General features: G+C 44.8%; 1 protein-coding gene across 6 annotated transcripts in view; it reads left to right on the top strand.

Annotated features, from left to right (window-relative positions):
* Positions 1 to 17511, top strand: part of LOC105568382 (uncharacterized protein CG43867) — a 72303-nt gene that overhangs the window by 27194 nt on the left and 27598 nt on the right. The window contains exon 1 of one of the 6 annotated variants that reach the window (XM_012024015.1): positions 12035 to 12871. The exons of 3 other annotated variants lie outside the window; for them this stretch is intronic. In XM_012024015.1, coding sequence (XP_011879405.1) covers positions 12797 to 12871 — 75 coding nt within the window. In that variant the 5' untranslated portion in view covers positions 12035 to 12796. Of the gene's footprint in view, positions 1 to 12034; positions 12872 to 17511 lie in introns of those variants that run through there. 2 more of the 6 variants (XM_012024016.1, XM_012024017.1) reach the window with 2 other exon arrangements.

The raw sequence follows: 17511 nt of genomic DNA, 5'->3' as shown, positions 1-17511 counted from the left end.
CTGTTGCCTGTGTTATTCCCTATTCCTATTCCCTGTGCTTTCCCATTGTGTGATAGGCTTTACGGTATGACGAAAAATCGCGCGATGGGCGCGAGATTCGACGGGAGGGGGCGAGAAAGAAATTTTCCCCTCGAAGGGTACGGTCGAAGACGGGGGCGGTTGGGGGGGGGGGAGGTAGTCTCTTCTATTGTTTAACTTGATAAATGAAGTAGTCGGGCGCTCGGTAGCTCAATGCCGCCTGCCCGGTACACAATGCAACGGCGGCGATATATTGTTCCGAGTTAATTCAATGTCGGAAACTCGCTCTGCCTCGCGCAGGTAGCAGACGTATATAGACGCGCGGTGAGTTAAATATACAATATATTTAGTCGAGACTGCCCGCCGCGCGGCGAGCGCGCGCGCGCCTCTTTTTCCCGTCTCTCGCCCAATTGTGCGATCCCGCATTTCTCGACTGCGATCGCTCGGCATTATCGCCGTTACTGGACAATGGGAAGCGCGGTTTTTCCCCCCTTAGCTACTTTCTCAATTCGCCCAATCGCCCAGGTCTGCGCGGATCGTCCGAAACCGAGACGGTTCACGTCCCGATGATACAAAGGCAAACTCTGGCAGCACGCGATACGTTTTATATCTTCGTGACGCTATTGCGCATTCTTATATCCGCGGCTGTAAAATGCACGGCTGCACTTGCGAACGTGTATCGCCAAGGTGTCTCTTAACGCGTTGCCCGACGAACTTTTTTAATTCCGTACGGAAAGTGATGTCACTTTGCTAATCGCGTTTAATAAAAAAAAAAGAGAGAGTACAAGGTGCAGTTTTTGCACGAGCGTTTATTGGGCAAAGTGACCGTCGCTGCAAATTACGACGCGATAAAATCGACCCGTAGCGACGGACGGGATACGCTGTAAATCGGTGAAAGAAGAAGAGGTGGCGGCCGAAAGGGGGAGAGATAGGAAGTGCGAGTGCCCTATCATCGTACCCGTCACGATCGAGCCTTCCTGCTTACGAGCGACCTTTATGTGGATTAGGTGAGAGAATCGTAAAGTGAAAATCCCCTCTTCCGCCCGGCCATTTCACCGAGCGGGTGCGAAGGGTGGATGAGAATGCCACCTTGCACACGCGGAGGAGGAGAGTGGCCTCCTGTAGAACGGACGGGAACGATCGTAAGTTTTTTTTTAAACCGATCCCTGAAAACTCCTCCGCCCCGAGACCTTCCTCCAACTCGCGATACTCTCGTTACCACCGTTCCTCATTTTGTCCCCCCGACTGATCCTGCATACATCCCGATACGTCATGCTCGTCGTTTATTGTGTCTCGATGGGAGCGGGTATAATCTCGGCAATTCCTTGGGCGTGTCGTAAACGCGGGAGAAACGCGCTTGGCGATCGCGTTTACCATTGTCGACGAAAGATCGAAGCGTTGCCGGCGCGCGCGAGAAGGAAATTTACGATTTCGCCGAAATTATCCCGGTTTCAATTCCCTGCTGCTCCTCCTTGTAACTTTATTCGCGACCTCGCTAATGAACGAACGAGCGAGAGGATAAGAGAGGTAATGCAAATTGTGATACGAACGTACGCTCGCGCCGGAATATCTTGCATGTAAATGACCGAGATGGAGTGCAGGGCCGAGATAGAGCGAAGATTGGACCGTGACGTGCGCGAGCCTCGAGTGTCTTAATATCGCGAGGCGGAGAAGCTGCGAGGCAACTTTGTCTTCATTTTCATCTTCGTCTTCGCGCTAGCTACCGAGAGTCTCGTTTTCCCAGATGTATTTACCTCCGACGTTAGATATTTATAATTTCGAGGTCGTATTAGCATTTTGAGAATAAGGAGCGCTTTAATAGAACAATCAACGTGCGGAATTTCAAGCAGCCGCGTGTCCTTAACGGCGAAAACGTTGATAAAGTTTTAGCCATTTTTCCGCCTCTTCGTATGAAGGGATAGATAATCTCGAAAGATTTTCTCTTCCTTTTTCTCACTAATCCAACGGAAGTTTAGGGACAGGCAAGAACCTGTGTCTAATCGCTTACGAATTTTAAAGGCCCTAATAATCTTTGCAACACGAATATGCAATTTTAATTAATATTCTGTCCTTCGAGAAACGCTTTTATATCTCTCTAAATCTGAATCGGTGGATAGTCGCTGATTGTCAGTGACTATTCACTGATTTATCAGCCCTAAGTACGCCACTGATAATCGGCTAAATTCAACGGGTAAAGCAGTGAACTTCGGATGCTGAATGAATCAATGCACAGAAAAAACAATGTAGCTGCTGTAGCTAAAGCTTAGCAAAATAGGGACAGCTAATATTTTAGTTGTGATAGCTCAATATTTTGCTACTGTGCCTATTGTATTAGGTGCGACAGCAAACGGTTTGCTGTCGTAGCAAAATATTGAGCTATCGCAACTAAAAATATTAGCTGTCCCTATTTTGCTAAGTTTTAGCTACAGCAGCTACATTGTTTTTTCCGTGTGAAGATATGATGATTTAATCAGTTAAAAGTTTGCTTATTGATCAGCGAATGTACACACAGAGAATTTTCTCTTAAAATTTATCCTGAAAATTATGCGAGGGGTAAACCGCTGAGGACATTGTAAAGATAAAACAAGATAATAAGATAAAGTAATGCCCACTGGACATTAGTGGGCATTGATGTACAAGATTTTGGTCAGCGGTTTCCCCCTCGAAATTACGCAATCGTAGAACATGGCATTTTGAAGATTTTTATGAGTTTTCGCTGATTTATTGGTTTTTATTTGATTTATTAATTTTTTTGGCCGTGTTTCACTGATTCATTAGCGATGCAAGACGTTGCTAATTCAATCAGTGACTCTTCCACCGATTCCGATTTAGAGAGATATTTAAACAAACGTATTATCTGTTATTATCTACCTCGGTGTTATATTGTCATTCCTTCTTCTCTCCATTTCTTCGTCCCGATCGTCTCTTTTACGTTGCGCATTATGTCAGAAGTTCTAGAATGCGAAATTTATATCTCCGTTACACTTCGCGCTCTAATCCACTCTCCCTCTATTAGCGGCGCAGAGCGAGGCTTAAAGGGGCCCGGCAGCGTTTTCCGCGCCGGAGGCTTATTAACTATAAGTGTCTGTTCCCGGTAGTGCTATTTATAAAATTAAGACTAACTTTCGTCTCTTCTAATATATACGCGGCCGTAACCGCGCTGCGCTTTTTCGCTCCGCGCTCATCGCCGTTAGAGCCGGTCGCTCCTTCCGGAAGGGTGTCGGGGCGAAAATAGCATCGGAATAACGAATATCTAACGGCGGCAGGTCGGATTTACGGCGATATTGTCAACGGTTGTTGCATCCGTCCGTCGTGTACGCCGCTGTGTGCGGTTGGGACAACCTTCGCGGAACACGCGGCTGCGAATCCAAGCGAGCCACGCCGGAAGAAACGGGAGCCACTTTAACCCTGTGGTACGCGCGGTCAGTCCTAATGGAACGTCGCAAAAACTCTGACGGAAAAATGATTTCGCGGCGAGGAGCGTTCGCAAGTGTTCGACATCGTTAACGCCGCGCGATAAAAAGATCCCCCTTTTTTTGCTGCGCAATTTAGATGGCGACGAGAGAGCGATTGGAAGCGGGATTCCTAGCGAGACGGAAGCGACAGTGCATTATTGGTAGATGCGCGCCAGTTAATTATCCGAGCGCGAACTGAATGGGCGCGATTCGAGCTTGCGCCCTCCGTACCGTTTATGACAATGACAAATGGCTCCTTCGACGATTCATCATCTCCCTCTCTGGATGTCCCGAGTTGTACGTGCTACACTTTTGACGGGACGCGTACCGCGCAGCTTCTCTCGCGACTGGTCCTAAACGTCATTAGACGCTCTCCGGATTTCTTAGCTTCGCATTTTCATCTTCCGCGTCTTTTCGCTCCTCTCGCGTTCCTCGCCATTAATATCGAATAATCCACTTAAGAAACCTCCCGAACACAGATCTTACTCCACTTGATAATTTATGACTTTATTAATAATTCCGTTATCGAGAGCGCTGGAGCTTAGACCGCAATCTTCATTTCGAAAAGTTCCACGTCGTTTTTCGCGAGGCAGCACTTGATAATGGATTCGTTGTGTATATTAATCTGTGCCGCACACACTAGCAGATAAATTGTCCCGCTCGCGCTTTCAGCAGGCAGTGGGAAGATATAACGTAAAGAAGATTGGACACTTTGAAAGAGCGACACACGTATCTTTGGGTTGAATTAATGGCCGCGGTCGTATATCTAATCTCTTTTACTCAGATTAGTATAGAGAGACGAACGATGTGTCATTGGTCGGGTTTGCTCGTACGTTATTCGGCACGCGCCGCGGATGCCGGGAAATCCTCTCGGGAGCCGCGCCGGGCTAAGCTCGAATACGTCTAATCGCGAATTTTCGCTCCGGTAGTAACATGCCGTTGTTTTACATGCGAGTGACGACGCCGCGCTCCGATTTCGCGTTTATTTTAAGATAACGCTACGAGAGCATCAGCGGAATAATTCCCGCGTTATCCATAAGCTATATTGCGTAATCGAAGCCTTAATTATAAAAGGCCGCAAAATTCAAATAACAAAGTATAACGTAATTGTAAAGTCACCGAGCGAGGTAGCCCCGATAAGAAAGTGGGATCTTTTCTGCCTCATTAAATTTGCATTTGGTAGGACGAGCTGACGTTATGGAGTCACTCCCGGCTTCCCGCGGCAACGATGGCAAACATAATCAAGCATATCTCGAAAATGAATCAGCTCTTGATCCCTCTCCGAGATTTTAATATCCATTTTAACAGAAATTCAAGATCTCGTTGAAAATAATTGGACTGTACATATATAACGTAGTGAATTAGAGAACAGTTAAGATATAAGGGACTAATTTGTAGAATTGCCAATATTATCGTACATCGGCACTTATGTAATTGTGCGAATAATTACTGCCAATGTGCAATAATATACTAAATAAAAGTGACGCAACTAATAGGAATCGTTGTAATTTTTTAAGTATTTTTAAATTTATACACTATTATTTTTGGGATTTTATCACAATACTGTATTGTGGATTCAAATTATTAGCGTCTATTAATAACGTGTAGAGAAAAATTTTCTCAACAGTCTCCCTTTGTGCAACGTTATCCAAGTTTTGAGAAATCGGCAGATATTTTTATTCGCGAGACAGAATAGAACGGCGGAAACTTTCGCGAGAAAATGCTGTTTAAAGTACACACCCGGGGTAGTCGTGCGTATTTGTAAATGCGCGCGTGAATAGATCGTTTCCGATTCGGAAAGGGCTCCAACGACCTCGATTTTCTCGAACCTTATCGAGTTTTAAAGATTCTCCTCCCTTCCGCGCGTTCTTCCTCGTTTCCTTCCCTCGCAGTTTCGACCACGGATAAAAGTCCGTAAAATTAAATATTGATTTTGTTTGTGAGCGATGGCGATGGCGCCTCGCCTTCTCGTCCCGAGAAAGAAGATCTTCTGAGAGTCTATCGCTGTTTCCAAACCAAAATTCACTTAAGCGAACTTTAAGAAACCGAGGGGAATTCCTCTCTACCTTTACAGCGATGCGATCTAGCGCTTCTTTGCTGTACCTATATATTTCTATATGGAAGAAATCGACCAAAAAAGAAGAGTCGAAAAATCTCGTATTCTTGAACTAACGAAAAATTAAATTAATCGGGAAATTTCATCCATTTTAACAAAACTTATCTTTTCTTCTCAGCAAACTAAATACTTTTTACGGAGAAAATGACGTTACTCTAAAGCCTGATTTTAGCGAATCTAACTAATTAATTAGCCAGGAAATTTAGCTAATTCGTTTATTATTTAAGAGTTCGGTCGCTCATTGTTAAATAATTCAACAATTGTACGACACTACTTATTTATATGCTCATAAAGCTCGTAGATTACCTGATGTTCGATATTTGATACCCGTTAGATATCGCTATTCAATTTTAGTTTGATTTCTTTCTCTATAGTTGTGGGGGGGGGGGAGGGGGGGAACATTTTGCGTATCCAGGACGTCGCGTACGTTATTGGATTAGCTCGAAGGCGCATTGTATATGAGGAACTTTCTCAAACTCGCCGCGTACGCTATCGCGATAATGCGATAAGGGCTCTGGAAATTATTACGGTCACTAGGAATTTCGCTAAAATTCTCGACATAACTACCGTCCGCAAATGGCACCTACGTAACGATGCTATGCCGGATTAATTCATTTAGATGGAATCGATTAATCAAACTGAGAACACGCGGGCACGATGAGTTATTTTCGGCAGTCACGTTTCCGCGTGGATTACCTCGCCGAACATTAGAAGGAGATCTCTCGAGATTATCGGCAAAATATACTTTGATACACGGCGATTCGCCTGCGAAGGCGTCTTATCGCAAATGCATCGCGACGTTGTACTATCACGTAACATAACCAACGGCGTCCACACCGTTGACACGAACGTAGACTGTTAAGTTCCTTCTCGTCTAATGGGTACTTCCGGCGGCGTGGATACATGTCTTGGGTCGGCGAGATGGAACGACAGCAATAAAGATACACGAGTGCGGCGGAGACGCGCGGAATCGCATTATTGGGAGGGGAACGAATTTGCGTGGGCATAAATCATCGTGTCAGAATGAAATTCGTTCATCTGTTTATCCATTGTAATGCCATGGGAATACTATAATATATAATATGAATATTCTAACGTCGACGTGAAAAGAAAAAAACGGCGCGAGAGTTGCGCCGTTAACGGGGCGTTAATCGGGAGACGCGTTTTCGAGGTAATTTTCATTAATCGGAGCAGTCGTCGTTGATTCATCGTGCTTTAATTCATCCGGTGACGAATTCTCCCCTCCTCCCGCTAAAGAGGCTGCCGTAACTTTAAAGCAGGGACTTAACAGGAGAGTCTCGCGCGAGCCTGATAATTCCGAATTTATCCAGTAGTTTCCGGGCCGAATAAGCCGGGCTCGTATAATCCGAGACCTCTCGGATTTGGCGCTCTCTTTACGAGTACTTGTGCATCCCTCTGCGAGAGTATACAGTGCCATTCGCTATCGCGTCGACGAGGACGCGGCGACGACGACGGCGTCGCGCCGCGACGCGCCGCGCCGCGTCGCGCCGCGCGCAAGGCGCGCATGTGACGTATGCGCCCGACGCAACTCCGACATCGCCGCTGCCACCGCGGACGGACGTGACTTCCCCTCAGTGGTCCGTGAAACGCGATCGGAGCGTTACGTCCACCTCTCGCTCTTCCTCCCTCGCGGACACACGCGGGATCTGTTTTAATCCCGCGATCCCGCGCCACATCGATCCGCGCCCAGCGTCGCGCTCGACGGCCGCGGAGAGATCTCGCCCTCGTAGTGTTTTCACGATGTAAATCACCGGCTGGAGATAAGTGGGTGCATACGGGGGACGGAGAGGGGTAATTCGGGGACAATCGGACCGGTTCTGCGCGAACGGCAGTCAAGCCCTTGTGTGTCGATACCTGTCATCTGAACACGGAGCTGCAGAGAGAGAGAGAGAGAGAGAGAGAGAGAGAGAGCGAACACTTTTGAATTCTGAACATTTGCAAATAGCTCCGCGATTTTTCCCATCAATTTACGCAATATTTCGATAGCGCGAAAATGTAAATCTCGACGAATTGTAAAAAAAATTCTGGAAGCTCTGCCGAAACACTGAAATTATCGTGTCACGGCGTTCGTAGGTTTGAACTCTTCTATACTGATTATTTAATCAACTTGATATACCAAATCTTCCCCGAATCACATTTGCTTTATTGTCTACTGTCTCTGTATTCACTTCTTTCCATTACCAACAAACGTAATCGGATTGAAGCACTATATTCAGATGAAGCACTGTGAGTACGTGTCGCAATTTAATGCAGGAATTAGTGTACTGTTAAATGAATTCCGAAACAAGCTGTCAGTCGTACCAGATCGTGCGGTAAATACGATTATCGTGTAAACGGTGTGCTTGATTTGAGAGTCAAATTCTTAGGACAAACAACGGTAATTTATTTAAAGAGCGTCGAATGGTCTTCACATCAGATAAAAATCTCAATCGCGACGCATCATAGTCACTTTTGTTATTTATTAACATACACGAGAGTCGCATAAAAGCAAGGAATCTTCTTTTCTTAGGCTAAATTATCTCCCTTTGTCGCATTATGAGTCGTTTCGAGAAGTGGTTTCGTTTGAACAGCGGTGTTAAAGCAATTAGTAGCTTCTTTCTACCGAGGCGATGTCAATTAGCTGCTAAATCACGTCGAACGAAACGAGAAATCAAAAGAGCTTTCAGTCACGATAACTTAGTTTAATTCAACTTATAAAGTATATGCGGGATTATTCTCGTGTTAAATCGATTACTACAATTTTAATATCACGATGTTCTCTACAAGTTTCGCAATTGTAGCTTTTCAAACATTATCTAAACATTATCTGAAGGAGAACTAACAATAAATATGAAATTACCCAAACACAGGTTTCGAATTATGAGCTAAATTATAAGATCAGTTAAATGTACCTTCGATGACTTTATATGTTGTTAGTTCGTCGTCGAAAAGTATTTTAAAGGCAAAACAATGATGTGTCACAGTTACTCTAAACTTTGTATTTGATTATCCTACCGGAATAAAAGTTACAGTAATACACGAGATAAAAGAACCTTTATATGAAAGTTACAGTTTCGCTTCGGCAAGTGCATCTAATGCGCGCAAGGAAAGCCCGCGCGTATCTTTCTCAATCGGAATGCAAATACGATAGCGATTTACGACGCACGAACACAGTTGTTTCACGCTACAACGTTTCCACCGTGGTATTATCCGAGAATATTGCTGATTCTTTTTAATTTCCATGAAAGCTGACGTCTTATCGAATCTTTCTCGAGAAAAGATTGCACGAAGGATTTGTTTAACTATTGTAAATGATTCGCTGAAAACCAGAGTACACTGTGTGCTTAGCTCAGAGAAATAAATTACGAAATAACGTTTAGTTCTAGCCTCGACGAGGTGCGGTACACGCAGGAGATCTTATAATAAACAAGTAAAGTTATAATCACAATAGATTATTTGATTCGGAATTGATTTTTCTTTAACAGAAACATTGAACTTTTAATTTAAAAGCAGTTAAGTAAGTCTTTTAGAAAGCAAATTCGTTATAAATGCTATGTTGATAATAAAAAATATAGTATGAAAATTAATGTTATAGACAATAAAAATATAGTCCTTTTCAGCTCGAAATAAGCTTTGCTTCAACGGAATCTTAATCCGGCAGAATTAATTCTGAACATAATTACACAGGATGTCGAAAAAGATGTCTGAAACTTGAGAGAGACATATAACAAATGGTGACTTTCCTTGACTTTTTTTGTCGATCCGTCTTATTAAAATTTCACTCGTTTATTCCGGCGCGCTCCCCGTAGAAAGCTATGCCGCATTGTATGCCGGCAATTAATCAAAAGTTTGTCCTAGTTGCGCGTGCAGTTACTTTTAGAACTTGTTATACAATTAATTCTGGGATCAAAATCCGTTCGGTTTCGCTTTAACGCAAGGCGTTGTAAGAACGGTACGTACTCGTGATTTTGTCGCAATCTTTATGTGTCATCGCTTTCACTTATCGTACCCTTACTTTTATAACGTTATCTCTTTCATCAATTCAATGTTATACCTTTTTGTTTCATGTTTTCACTTGTTTTATATCCTTCCTTATCGTTCTTGAAGAAATTTAATTTCCCGACCGGAATAAATATCTCTTCCCCCTTTTAAATGTCGGCTCGCGATATAAATCTCGGGACTAGGGGCAAAAATTAAAGATCTCAGAATTAGAACGAATCTAAATATTTACGGCGCGAAATAATTAAGACTACACGTTTCGCTTTTTTTTTACACAGAATCCGAGTTTCCGTAGTACCTACTTTTTCATCTCAATTTACAATCTTAGAAATTAAAGAAAATCCCTGTCGCGAGGAGGCAATATATATTTTTTTCGCTTTCACGAAAAATTCACGGAGCACTTTGTTCATCGGTTTTAAGTAATTTTTCATTCCGTATAAAACAGTATAATTTGAAAAGTGGAAAACGCTGGTATTCGTTTGAGGCACGCAATTATCATTTCAATTTATGTCTAAACAAATTTCATTGAATTATCATTTTTGCGGAATTACTGTTGAGCAATAGATCTTTGGAATTTATTCTAAAATTCTTGAAAGCACCTTTCAGCTTATTACCGTAGCCGACCGTTCCACTAATTGCCGGCTTCGTGTCGGTACAAAATGCTTCTTGATATTTCCCCCCCAAAATTACGTGACCCTTTCGCCCTTTGATCAAAGCGTTAACCTATATATCCGCTTACAAGAGAGATAAAAGCCGGCGCGGTTATCTATTCCAGGTGGTATCAGTCGCCAGCGCATTCAGGACCAGCCTCCTCTTTTTCAATTAAGCTTTGATCATGGGGCACATCGGGATATATAGAGCGAGTGTGCGCGCCGTTTCGTCGATGTCGCTGGTTTAGAGGCTCAAACGAATGTCACTCGATAAAGGGACGAGAGACGAGACACGGGCGCTCGTGAATGGAACAAAAATCTCGGCGGATCGAAATCATATGTCGTTCGACTCGCGCCAACGCGCTAGGGAAGCACTTGAAAGGCTCGTCTATAGCACCTATAGCACGTTCGCGCTCTCTCTCCGGGTTTCGCATTTTAATTGAGGGGTCTATTTTCGTAAGGGCTCAAATGGAGCTTCGTTTATTTCATCGTCTATCCTTTTTTTCTGCGCATACATACAGAGACACGCGATGCTCCGTGCCTTTTGATTTTAAAGTTAAATTTCTTTTTAGGATCGTTTAATTTTTTAATATTATAATATCGAGGAGGGACAATAATAAAAGTTGATTGAATGTTTCTTGCCAACAAGATCTGCGTCGTCCGATTGTATTCTTTTATTTCATTCGTAGTTGGGGGAAATTACCGATTCGCGACCGATTTGCTTGATTTTACGATGATTTCGCTTGTTTAACTATCGACGTAACAATAACCGGTGCCGATCGGCAGACAGTCGCTACAGTCAATATTGAGCGAGCTTATCTCGAGCGGGCAAATAATAAAACTACCGCGCGCGAGCGAACGAGCAGCGAGAAATTGCGGAAACTAACTTTCTGCGTCAACTACTTTCGCCCTTTGATACTCCTCGGCACTTTATGGCGCGATAGCGCGGCGGGCAGGTTGCGGTCTGTGATCCGGCTTCTATTTGCTTACCAAATATCGGAACGAATCGAACTTTAACGAGGGACGAGCGGCGAAAGTGAGCCGCGCTCACGGTGATTGGTATTATCGAGGGAGAGTATAAATATTGATCCTTCTATCGGCGGCTCTCGCGGAAATTAGGAGTCGACAGGACCGCGGTTGTGCCCGTCGGGGCGTACGTGAAAAAAAAAAGGTTACGCGCAGCCACAATTATCCGATGCGATCGGCGGTTGGGTCCCGCTCGATAATTAAATCTTGTGCCTGTGCAGAGAAACAGCGCCTCTTTTACTTCGCGCTGGATTTATCCTCGATGTTGCGGTAGAGATATAATGTATTCTGGCGAAGAATGTATAATATCTTGCCTTCGTTTTTAAAAAATAAATATCGCGTTTCGAGACTCTTCACAGTAAATTCTCTACGGTAAGCCAAAGAGACGTGCAATTTTGGGTAATGGAATATGAATAAGGATATAAATTTATACGGGAAAGAGATGAAACGAAGTTTACTCTTATTATTTAGCTGTATGATATTTATTACTATAATATATTTAATTTTATTTATCATATACATATCCCTGAAACAGATAAGAGGAAGTCTATTTTTTACGTCCTGCCGGCTTGTGAAAATTGCTTAAAATATCCTTCGTGCGAAGCGCTTTGTCGGGCTGGAAATATATTTTTTCTGTTTAGCCCCATGTCTCAATTAGTCGAAAACGAACTCGTATACAGTCTCTGTGAGAACGTACGCACGCACGCACACCTCCCTCATATTTTCTTTCTCAATTGTCCGTGAAGTACTGCACCGACTAGCTGCATCGTGAAAGGCGACAGGCGGTGGCAGGAAACGGCGTTTCTTTCTTCTGGAAATCGCGCCTTTCGGGACTCCCAAAGCGAGGCTTAAAAATACCCCACGTCCGAAAATAGTCGTGCAGAGAGCGACGCTCTCGACAGTCCTCGATGACGACGCCGTGTGACGATGGCAGGTCTCTCTCGCCCCCGCCGAAAGATTAACCCTCCCTTTTCGTCGTTTTGCACCGTCTCCTCCTTTCGGCCCTCTAATCCGCTGTTTCTCAAACCTCTCTTACCGCAACCCACAGAAAGTGCGGTTTCGCACGGCGAACTGATGCACAAACACGCGTGATAAAAATTAATGTGACCAAAGTTTCCGGCTGAATGCTCACCAAACTCGTAAGGGCAAAAATATGACAAACCAAAACGTCAGTTTCTTCGTTTCAGTCAGGAATATTTAATAAACGCAAAGATTAAAAATTGAATAGCAAAAATTTGTCAATAGCAGTGAAATGTGCATTCGAAACTGGTTTAATTGAAAGCGCGACACAACTTCTGACTTTCAAACTCGTATCAGAATCTAAGCATATCTATCAGTTATTGGGAACAGTTTCAATTATGATGGACAATGTGACGTGAGAAATGATGGTGATCAAGAGGTGACAAGCTTCGACCGCGCCGATATTTATAGCGCTCGATGAAATCATCGTAGCCGAACGATTTTAATTAGCGCCCGCGAGTACAATTTTCCCGCTCAAGTCTAGTGACTCGTCTGGAGTTGATAAATTGCCAATGATGCAACCCGTACACACCGAAAACAACAACTCCGCCTTGGACATGGAATCGCTTGAGGAGATGCTTCGTAAGGTAACGTAATCATAATCCCCCTTCATTTCGCATGGATCGTTTTCGTGATAAGCGAGTCAGCGCGTCCTTCCAACTTTTGCAATACGCGCTTACAGGTATCTGAGCAAAAAGTCGAGGGACACAAATGTTTTTAGTCGCGCGTTATTTTCCAGACAAAGGTTGCAATCCGAGTTTGTTAATCTCGTTCTCGTGAAACCTGTACGAATTTATTTCTGAATTTCGGCCTCTGGCTTGGTGTGTCTCATAAAAGTTCGATTAGCGAACATCAAGTATAATATAATCTCGAGCGATGGTTTCTCCATATATGTTTGCCTATCTGAGCGCGGGGAAATTTTTCCCGTAAGAGGGCAGAATTGCCCGAGGAGTCACGAACAAAAGAGATTTCGTTCGAGGAGCGAGTTTTTAACTGCGGCTTCCTGTAATATATTCCGTCAGGCATCGCTGAATGGACCACTTAGCGAGCGAGTCCACACCTCGCCACACGTGTGGATATTCGTATAAATGCCGCGCGTAGGGTTGAAGCGAGTTTTCTAGCAGCGCGTTAATGGCCACTTCGACGGAATTCGACAAAACGCCGAGAAGCCGGAAAGGTAACCAGTTTTTCTAGCAATTAAATCTGTACGTCTTTCTCTTATCGGAGGAAAAAAAACATTCCACCTCAACCTCATTTACTAAAAAATATACAAGATTAAACTGAAAAAGAAAATATTTGGTAATTTATCCCCATAGTGGAAGTATTTTTTTAAATAAAAACTTTAGGTCGCCCCTTCGAGTCAGTTTTTATTAGTTTCATTTGTTTCGCAAGAGAAACGGGAATTTACAATTTAAGTCGTCGAAAAGTCGTTTATCTCGTTACCCGGGCTAAATTTACTTAACATTTATGACATTTCCATTAATTCACCCGCCAGCATTCTCTCATTGTAATGCAATCTGAGAGAAATTCTTCATCGCTTATATATTACCGCTCTCCGCTGTCAGACGCAAGTGTCGTGAAACAAATGTCAGATGTAAAACCTAGCATGAAGCCTAGGTTTATATCATACCGTCCATACTGCTGTCTTGCACAAGTGCCGCGAATAAATGTCAAATAAAAAGCTACCAGAAAGCTGCGTTTACGCTTTACGGCGTGACATTTTTATCCGACACATTTCCTCCCTCGTTACCGGTCTCTCGCTCCCCCCCCCCCCCCCTCCTCTCTCTCTCTCTCTCTCTTTATTTTTCTCTCTGTCTCTCGCAATAATGCCGAGCGCGACAGAATATCGTCGAGCCCGCGGCCGCTGAATCATCGGTTCATTGGCCGAACTTTAAACGGCTTACGGCCGAAAAACGAGCGCGCGAAACAAAAAATCGCGCAGACGGCCCCGGTTAATTTCTCGCCGCAGCGTTCAGACCGCGCGTTGCGCGTCGCAAATGTGGGCTCGGCCTGGACGACGGGCGCGATATTAAGCCGACGCGTATCCGTCCGCCGGCGCAATCTTTCGGGAATTATAATGCAAAATGAATTCGCGATACGCGGCCCTAGCGGAAGGGTTACGGAATAATAACTCGGCGCCCGCGTTTTCCGCTCGCGGGATGTATCTATAACTCGCGGACGGAATGCATAATTCAACGTGCATTTGCATACCGGGATGCGCCGGTAAGCGTCGCGCGGTAACGTAAACTAACGTACGTATGCGCGTGTGCGCGTATGCGTGTTTACACGCGCGTGTGTCACCGCGTATACGTGCGGTAACGCGCCGTTTGCCCGCGAAAATGGAGCAGTTAATTGTCTTTCCGTTACCGTGCAATTACGTTTGTCGCGCGGGATAATGCCGTTTATCGTGTCTACTGTTACAGCTGTAATTACTTTTGTAATTAGTATTTCTTGGGGGACGCGCGCGCGCGAGTCTTGAGCGACAAGTCTCGGGCGCGTCGGCTTCCGCCGAGACTCCAATCTCAATTCTCCCGGTCTCTTTTTAATTTTATTACGCCGCGGATACAATCGGCGCGCCAGACGGAAAGAGTTGGGTTTGCCTTGGCAAAATACGGAAATACGGAAGACTCTCTCGCTAATGCCCCCCCGGGCGAGTGCCCGGTCTTGGCCGAAGAGAAATTAACCCGCGCTTTATTCGCCACTTCACACTGTTTGCATTGTAAATCGATATTAATTGGAGACCACGGCGGTTTCCTTTTCGTTGCATCGTCGTCGAACACTTTTGACGTAGGTATTCTTATACCCGAGGTCTTCGATCTTTGATCCCTTTTCTGATTCACAACAGTCGGCCGGGCATAAACTGATCCTTTTCTCGAGGAAGCGAGCTTCCGGGTGTATCGAGGGCTAAGCGAGAGAGCGTATCTAAGGCGGAAGGGACGCTGAGCTTTATTCGCCAAACAGACATCCGCGAGTTTCGCAACGGGGGCGGTAAGAGCGGTCGTAGGAGGGAAAGCCTTCCCTTGGCAGAAAGCTTTCTCGGCCACGGTTGCTGGCCTAAGCGGCTTTTCGTTTTGCGGCAAGGATGCGTATTATCGACCCTCTTACCACCCACCGCGACTGGCCGAAAAATATTAATCCCGGCCGCCGTCAAACGCAGTGACGTAGGGTCGACAGGGTGGATTTCTCGCGGTACACTGAAGACGAAGGGCATAACAAACAGTCGGGAATACTTTTGCCGTAATTGGACGTCGCCGGGAAGGGAAACGTTTCGTCGCGAGGTAAAAATTTCTCTGAAAACAAATTTTTGTGTATGATCGATCGCTATAATCTCTCTACCAAAATCGCTTGTGTAATCCTCCGACAGGAAGTTACGCAACTGGTTTTCCCTTTATCGAAATCAATAGCTGGTACTTTGGAGGACGGAGGAAAGCTACAACATATGGACCAGGCGAGCTTAGCGCGCATTATTGGTTAATAAATTATTAATATTAGCAAGAATATATATTAGAAATATTAACAGAATAGAGGTGAGAGAGTTTCTATTATATAATATGGGGACGATGCGTTAAGGACTGTTGTATCAATACATTATTAAGTGGCTGGGTAAAACTTGAACCCCGTACCAGATCGGCTAGCGACGAGCAACGAGTCCTCGGTGTGGCGATCGGCGAAAGTTTGCCGCACCTTTCAGCGAACTTTTCCGCACTTTTCGCCGGTGACGTACAGCTAAAACGTCGACGGCACGATTTCGCGCTCTCGTGTAAGATCGTATGTCTGTGTGTGTGTGTGCGCGCACGAGAAACGACGGCGAACGGCCGCTATCCACCACACCCCCTTCTACCCCTCAGGCCGTGGAGCGTAAAAGGGCAATAAAACACACGGGACGCATCTGGGTTACGAGCTTTACAAGGCACTAGCTTCTTTCTTTATCTCGTGCCGGGGCCATCACTTCGGCCCTAAGCGATTTCTCGAACGTCTCCTCTGCCCGCGTCCCGTTTTCCTGTAACCTCCGTGTTAGCTTGTCGCTCAGAGTTGGGATCTTCGTACGACTTAGACACTTCTGTTCCGAGACGTAACGGACGTCATTCTAATCTAATTACGCCTGTACGTAATTTTGCGGCCGCGCTGTTTCTTTGTTCTACCCTCCCCGTTCTTTATGTATTTGACCAAAATTCTGCCTTTCCGCTGGAGCATTCCTCTCATTTCGAAACGCAAGGTGTCCAGCGACATACAATGTCGTATTGATATATGACTTTGTTAGTTTCAATCGGATTATTTCTTTATGTCTCACGGTTATTTCATCCCTCGTGGTTTTCTTTCCGCCATAGGTTTCAAATATTTCATGGGCTGTGAACATCATATCCGGTAAAAGGTCTGGCCCCTGATTATACTCGTCGATCGTTCTGTCGTTTTGTTCAGAGGATGCCTCCCGTTTATTTCCCCAGCCCCCAGACTTTCTTTTCCGTCCTCTTTTCGCATCAATGCCGAGAGAAAGCAGTGGGGTGGCGTACGACTTGGACGCCCGTTACCGCACACATCAAAACCAGTCCCCGCGCCACTTGCGTCTCCGCTAAGTCAGTGGTTTCCGAGCTTTTTACGACTGCACGTATCCCCCCAGCTTATAAACACTTAGCTGAAATATCGTCGAATGGGGTCACTTTAGTTTCGCACCATAATGAAACGATTCTAAAACCATGTTACTGCGAAAAGAGTGACGCGTAACTTAAAAGGGAGCAGAGGAAATACGTGAATTGTTTAGAAATGTAGACAGTTCACGGGAAAGTGTTTGTTGCGTCATTATTCGACCACGCAAGACCGCGTAGAAATTTACAACACTACCCCATCAATAAACCGTGTCGACCTGGCGAACGTTGGACGGCAAAAATGGTACCGTGTAACTAGGAGCGAAACGCGGGATCTACAAGGCGAGTTCGGAGTCGCGGTCGTAAAAATGGTCGACTAAGGATGGTATTCATAGTCAGATCTTCTATTTAAGATCTTTGGATATCCCGTAGCCAATGAAATGTTCCATACAGCATCCTTAGATAAATTGAAGACGATCTTAAATGTAAGATCAAACTATGAATACTGACCTACGATTGGTCAATTCTTACGTGTCCGACTGATTCGATCAATTACTGTCGATCATTCTTACGACTGCGACTCTGAGACTCGCTCGTAGACCCCGCACAAAGTGTGTCCACACGATGCTAGGTCCAAGTTCTAG

This window comes from Vollenhovia emeryi, unplaced genomic scaffold, assembly GCF_000949405.1.
Source record: "Vollenhovia emeryi isolate VEMERY1.0 unplaced genomic scaffold, V.emery_V1.0 DF939129.1, whole genome shotgun sequence".
NCBI lineage: Eukaryota > Metazoa > Arthropoda > Insecta > Hymenoptera > Formicidae > Vollenhovia > Vollenhovia emeryi.
This window is presented reverse-complemented; position numbering and strand designations above follow the sequence as displayed.